This window comes from Astatotilapia calliptera, chromosome 7 (assembly GCF_964374335.1).
Source record: "Astatotilapia calliptera chromosome 7, fAstCal68.1, whole genome shotgun sequence".
Classification (NCBI taxonomy): domain Eukaryota; kingdom Metazoa; phylum Chordata; class Actinopteri; order Cichliformes; family Cichlidae; genus Astatotilapia; species Astatotilapia calliptera.
In genome coordinates this window covers 23,450,553-23,457,256 of record NC_137428.1, presented here as the reverse complement: position 1 = coordinate 23,457,256, position 6,704 = coordinate 23,450,553, and the positions used below count along the sequence as shown (strand labels likewise).

General features: G+C 40.7%; 1 protein-coding gene across 1 annotated transcript; it reads left to right on the top strand.

The window, feature by feature from the left end:
• Window positions 1-2,140: 2,140 nt before the first annotated feature.
• Window positions 2,141-5,942, top strand: LOC113025681 (endoplasmic reticulum chaperone BiP). Its single transcript, XM_026173709.2, has 9 exons — window positions 2,141-2,355; window positions 2,851-3,003; window positions 3,096-3,327; window positions 3,430-3,567; window positions 3,652-3,764; window positions 3,855-4,245; window positions 4,344-4,581; window positions 4,671-4,838; window positions 4,970-5,942. Exons 2-9 carry the CDS (start codon window positions 2,885-2,887, stop codon window positions 5,530-5,532), a joined length of 1,962 nt encoding a protein of 653 aa, XP_026029494.1. The 5' UTR covers window positions 2,141-2,355; window positions 2,851-2,884; the 3' UTR covers window positions 5,533-5,942.
• Window positions 5,943-6,704: the final 762 nt, after the last annotated feature.

Below are 6,704 nucleotides of genomic sequence, written 5' to 3'. Positions count from 1 at the left end.
TCTCTATAATTAAGATAAATATAGTCTATTATTTTGTAGGTTACATTCATTACAAAAAGAGAAATGTACCGTATCTTATTATATATTTTGAAAAATGACTTTTTTCTTTCAATTTCTTTTTGTTATATGTAAATTTACCACGGGTGTAATGAAGTGTAGTACTGTGGAAAAAGTCTTGATCCTACCTTACATAAAAGAAAATATGGAATATAAGGAAAATTCTAACAATTCTGTACAAACAAGCTTGAAAGTCTCTATTTGGAATGACCACCTTTATTCTTCCACACAGTCAGAACGCTCTTAGGCTGATTTCTTGTCATTCCTTTAAATAGTCTTAAAGAATAGTTCTTCAGGCTCCTTAAGGGACATTCAAACTATTTACAAACAAATATGAGAAAAAAACTCTACAAAATCTCAATCTATTAATTCATATTAATAGAAAGCGTATCAGAAAGGGGTTTCCATACAACAAACACAAGGCGAAAACAATGCCAGTAGTCGTTATATTGTAATAACCTGTATGAAGGGCTATACTGATCACTTCCTCCTTGATTTAGCAACATGGCTCCTCCTAGTGTTAATTATGATATCCAACTCTCTCTCTCTCTCTCTCTCTCTCTTTTTTTTTATTTTTTTTATTTTTTATTTTTATTTTTTACCAGATTTAACAGTCCAAGTAAAAAGTTTAATTGTATTCAAAGAAAATGACACATTTAACTCAGAATTTTCCATCTGGTTTGTTTCACTGCCCTGTGTAGTTTAAGTCTTAATGAGTCATCATTGTCTTTCAAGTCTACAGGTCAGTTTTGCTTTTGTTTGTAACACAAAGAAAGTGGATATGAATGACACAAATAGTAAGCTGCCTGACAGTATAAGGACCTTATAAAGAATATAAATGCATCTTTTAGATTTTCTTGAATAAAATATAATGAATTCTACTAACAGGAACTGAAGGCTTCTCTGTAACAATATGCCTTTCAGTGCATCAGCATTAGCTTTAAAATGAGGGTATCCTTTGATTAGAATATTAAAATGTTCTGTAGAAATCCCTGCAAAGTCTGAAAAGGGCTAATAAAACATGTTGCATTACCTTAAAACAATAAAGAAAAAGATGAAACACTGTAATCTGATGTTCAGTTGTTTTTCTCCCATAAAACATTATCAGAATTGGAGGCCAGTAAGTAAGAGGTTTTAAATCTAAACACAGAAGTGTTTATGGTTTTTATGGGAAACACTGTAAATAAATAAATAAAACAAATAGACAAAACTTAGCTGCTACACTGATATTTTATAATTTTATGACTTTTCTACATTCTTCCTGACAGTACAACCGGTTTAGTTCAGGAACCTTCTGGAAATATATCAGTGTGTCAATAGAAGAATTTGGATAAATCACAGTAGGAGAAAGCAGATCAGTTCAATTCTATCCATGTAATGATTTTGGATTCTAGAAAATTCTTGCAATTAGTTGATGTGTTTTTAAAATATCCAAATCATAGCCTTATATTTTGGCTGAAATATATTGGGACACTTGCCAAGGATCATATCTTGACAGTGGCAGTCAGCTTCCTTGACCTTTTAATCAAATATTTGTCTTGTTGATTGAATTGAAACCCAACTGAATGCGCCAGTTTATGTTACCTTCTTATGTGTGCAAAAGATTCCAACCAAATTGAAATCAGTGTGATCACATGTATCTGAAGTCTTTGGCTAAGACTTGTACATTCACTGAGGAAACACCCAGACAACCCAGTTCACCTGGTACAAGATTTCCTGTCAGATTCACCACAATCACACAAAGGATTTGGATTTTCATACTCATTGCAGTTAGTCATTACTAATCACAATTGCATCACTATCTCCTCGTAATGACACGCCTTAAAACCGCAAAATTAAGATTACAAATCTAACACTTGGTGGGCCATTGCAAAAAAAAAAAAATTATTGCAGCAAAAATTTGTAAATGTCTGAAGTGCGAGAAATGCACCCACCCCCCGGCCTTGAGAGTGGCATGTAGCTGCACCAACTGTGTTCAGGACTGCCCTTGACAGACAGCCAATCAGCGTCGGCGCAGTGGACACATACGGTGACGTCGTTTCAACCTGATGTGTGCAAATCAGCGGCGGCCAGCGTGCTGAATGAAACCAATCAGCGTGTTCCAACGAGCAACAGCTCAGCCAATCGCGAGCCTCCACGACGGGAAAGAAGTGACGGCTTATATATGGAGAGACCACATTTCGTCCAGCATTATTCTAGACAAGTAAAGATTTGAAGGAGATACAGTTTGCTCTAAGCGACTCTTACCGGTAGAGGAAACGCAAAGGCCGTTAAATCATTGGTTGTACTTCTGTTAAGGTATGTCTAAAGCGTTAATATGAATATGATAATGAAGCATAGCTGTATTTTCCATTTTCTGCAAAATGTTTTATTAAGATAAAACCGGTTAAGCTAAATATTGACAAATAAACCAGCTGAAATGTAACTACACTACTGTCCTCTGAATGAACTGTACATACTCGGTAACCTAAATATAATAAACAGGATGTAGTTTGGAATGTTCTAGCATGGTGGTTTCCCCCTACATGTCTGCTAGGCATGGTAGCGTAGTTAGCAAGATACCGGGGAATTGGCAGTGGGGTGGTGGTAATGATGGAATGATTGACTGGTGATCCATCTTATTTTATCGAGAATTCATTTTTCCTGTTATATTTTTTTGCCAAGACCAACTTTTAGTCTGCCGTGGGTCTGCAAGCTCAGCAAGTGACATTACGCAGTACCGTTAGTTTCTGGCTAATGGAACTTGGGAGGCTGAACCCACCTAATATCTTACGTTGTATTTCTTTTCTGCAGATCTGCTTGTAGATTTAAGTACAAACAAACAAAGATGAAGCTGTTGTGGGTTGTGATGCTGTTAGTCGGCACAGTGTTTGCCGCCGACGATGATGATAAGAAGGACAACGTGGGGACTGTGGTTGGGATTGATCTGGGGACCACATACTCATGGTAACAAGTCACGTTAAAATCTTTAAATAGTGACATGATGCCACAGTGGAATAAAATGGCATTCAGACTAAATTTAAACTGTTTTCTTGCAGTGTTGGAGTGTTCAAGAATGGACGTGTGGAGATTATTGCCAATGACCAGGGAAACCGAATTACCCCCTCCTACGTGGCCTTCACCAGTGAAGGTGAGCGTCTGATCGGTGATGCTGCCAAGAATCAGCTGACCTCTAACCCTGAGAACACCATCTTTGATGCCAAGAGGCTCATTGGTCGCACATGGGGTGACTCGTCTGTGCAGCAGGACATCAAGTACTTCCCCTTCAAGGTGAGCTTGTAAACTGAAAGTAGAACTTGTAGTTGCTTGTTCTGTGGGTCATGTTTGAGCTAAATTGTTGTTAAATTAATATTGATATGTTTTCCTCTGAAGGTTACTGAGAAGAAGAGCAAGCCCCATATCCAGGTTGACATTGGTGGTGGTCAGATGAAGACCTTTGCTCCCGAGGAGGTCTCTGCTATGGTGCTGACTAAGATGAAGGAGACTGCTGAGGCTTACCTGGGCAAGAAGGTACAAAAAGTCAGAGACTGTAAAACAGGGAAAATTTTAATTAAATGGTGTATCATCAAATCTAACTTTATCCTTTTTCCTCAGGTCACACATGCTGTGGTCACTGTCCCCGCCTACTTCAACGATGCCCAGCGCCAGGCCACTAAGGATGCTGGTACCATTGCTGGTCTGAATGTTATGCGAATCATCAATGAGCCGTAAGCATCCAGTCAAAATGAATTTGCAATTTGAAACTCCAAAGAATATCTCTGCACTCCCTTCTAATAAACTCTCATTGTATTCTTTAGAACTGCTGCTGCTATTGCTTATGGCCTGGACAAGAAGGACGGAGAGAAGAACATTCTTGTGTTCGATCTGGGCGGTGGCACCTTTGATGTCTCTCTTCTGACCATTGACAACGGTGTTTTCGAAGTGGTGGCCACCAACGGTGACACTCATCTGGGAGGAGAGGACTTTGACCAGCGTGTCATGGAGCACTTCATCAAGCTGTACAAGAAAAAGACTGGAAAAGATGTGCGCAAAGACAACCGTGCTGTGCAGAAGCTGCGTCGCGAGGTCGAGAAGGCCAAGAGGGCGCTGTCTGCCCAGCACCAAGCCCGCATTGAGATCGAGTCTTTCTTTGAGGGAGAGGACTTCTCTGAGACCCTGACTCGTGCCAAGTTTGAGGAGCTGAACATGGTAAGATATTAATTTGGTTCTGAAAATATTGCGTATCAAACATTATGGGAGAAACTGTTGACCGAGCTTTTTTAACCTGTGTGTTCTTCAAAACCCAGGACCTGTTCCGTTCCACCATGAAGCCTGTACAGAAGGTGCTGGAAGATTCTGACTTGAAGAAGCCTGACATTGATGAGATTGTCCTGGTTGGAGGCTCCACCCGTATCCCCAAAATCCAGCAGCTGGTGAAGGAGTTTTTCAACGGCAAAGAGCCATCTAGAGGCATTAACCCTGATGAGGCTGTGGCATACGGAGCTGCTGTGCAGGCTGGCGTGCTTTCTGGAGAGGAGGACACTGGTGAGTCATCACTTTTAGAGATATTCTTTGAAACAGGGGTGAGCTTTCAAATGTGGTCCTGTTTACTAAACATTTTCCTTCACTTGCAGGTGATGTGGTTCTTCTGGATGTGTGCCCCCTGACCCTTGGTATTGAGACTGTTGGAGGAGTAATGACCAAGCTGATCCCCAGAAACACTGTGGTGCCCACCAAAAAAGCTCAGATCTTTTCTACAGCCTCTGATAACCAGCCTACTGTCACCATCAAAGTCTATGAAGGTAAGAGTTTGGATATTATTCTTTAAATTTCCCAAATAGTGTTTTTATACAAAGACTCCAATGACAAGAAACCCGTGACAGTGAAATAAATAAGTTCCACAAGTCTAATTGACTTTTTTTATTTCTCTTAGGTGAGCGTCCTTTGACCAAAGACAACCATCTCCTGGGTACCTTTGACCTGACTGGCATCCCCCCTGCTCCTCGCGGTGTACCGCAGATTGAAGTCACCTTTGAGATTGATGTCAACGGCATTCTGCGTGTCACTGCTGAGGACAAGGGCACAGGCAACAAGAACAAGATCACAATCACAAATGACCAGAACCGGCTAACGCCCGAGGACATCGAGCGCATGGTGAACGACGCAGAACGCTTTGCTGACGAAGATAAGAAGCTGAAGGAGAGGATCGACGCTCGCAATGAGCTGGAGAGCTACGCATACTCCCTGAAGAACCAGATCGGTGACAAGGAGAAGCTTGGTGGCAAGCTGTCAGATGACGATAAGGAGTCCATTGAGAAAGCAGTGGAGGAGAAGATTGAATGGTTGGAATCCCACCAAGATGCTGACCTGGATGAGTTCCAGGCCAAGAAGAAGGAGCTTGAGGAGGTGGTTCAGCCCATTATCACCAAGCTCTACGGTAGTGCAGGTGGTCCACCACCAGAGGGCAGTGAGCAAGATGAGAAGGATGAGTTGTAGGCAGGTCTGAAGTCTTGTCGCTCCTTGGCCCTCTGGCATGTTGGTGTACATATTGGACTGATGGGACTCAAATTGTGAGAGGAGTGGTCGGGAAGGGGCTGACAATAACAAGTGACCATACTGAATTTCCTGAAAGACTTTAAAACAAGTTTCAGTGTGTGAGACGTGTTCTCTTCGCTGGAAGGCGGAGATATTTGTCAGCCTGGATATGAGGCTTGTTGCTGCTGTTCTCAGGCAGTCCTGATGGGGAGGGATGTAGTTGGGTGGGGCGGGTGGGTTTTGTGGGTACACTGAATATGGTGTCTGTGGGATGAAGGGCTCTTTATGTTCACAGGCAGTGCAAAAGTTTATTTATTGAATCTGGTCATTGTACTTCTGGAAAGACAATTGAAATAAATGTTTGATACAAACTGTTTTCTGTCCGGTCTTATTTTATAGTTTCAGGTTCCACATTGGTAAAGTCAACCCTCTGAAAACTTCATCTTTCAGTGTATGAAATTTCAATTTTGTACATGAATGAGAAGCATTTAACCTTTTTTTTTTTTTTTTTTTTTTTTTTTTTTTTTTTTCTTTCAGCATTTAATGGTAGCTTTAAATGTAATTATGTCAAATATTTTATTCCTACATCTTTTTTTATTTTTTTTATTTTACAAAATTCAATATATATGGTACCCAGAGTATTCATGCCTCCAAATACAAATAACATGTTTATTGCCTCAGGGGGTGCTGGTCTGTTGGCTTGCACCTCCTCTGGATTCCCATCATCACACGCTGTCCAGGGAAATATACACATGGAGTGGTCAAGATGTTTTTGTGGCAGAGCTCCTTTGAATTTCATTAGGAGCCATCTACATTTGTCTGCAAGCAGAAAATATAAAAACAATCATACTTGGATGTTTGTAAACAACTAAAATACCGTATTTATATAGGGTTAAAAAAAAAAAATGGCTTAAAGACAGTGTACCAGTGTTAAATCTGTACATGGAGTTGCTTGCTCCATCTGCTGTCATCCCTCCAAATATGTAAATGTTCTTGCCCAGCACAACAGCTGAGTGGGCAGCTACTCCTGGTGGAATATCTCCTTTGGCCTGCACTTTCTCCCACTTCACGTTCCCTTTAAAGATAATTTAACAGATATTTTTATATCATCCCAGTGCAATGCAGTGATACTC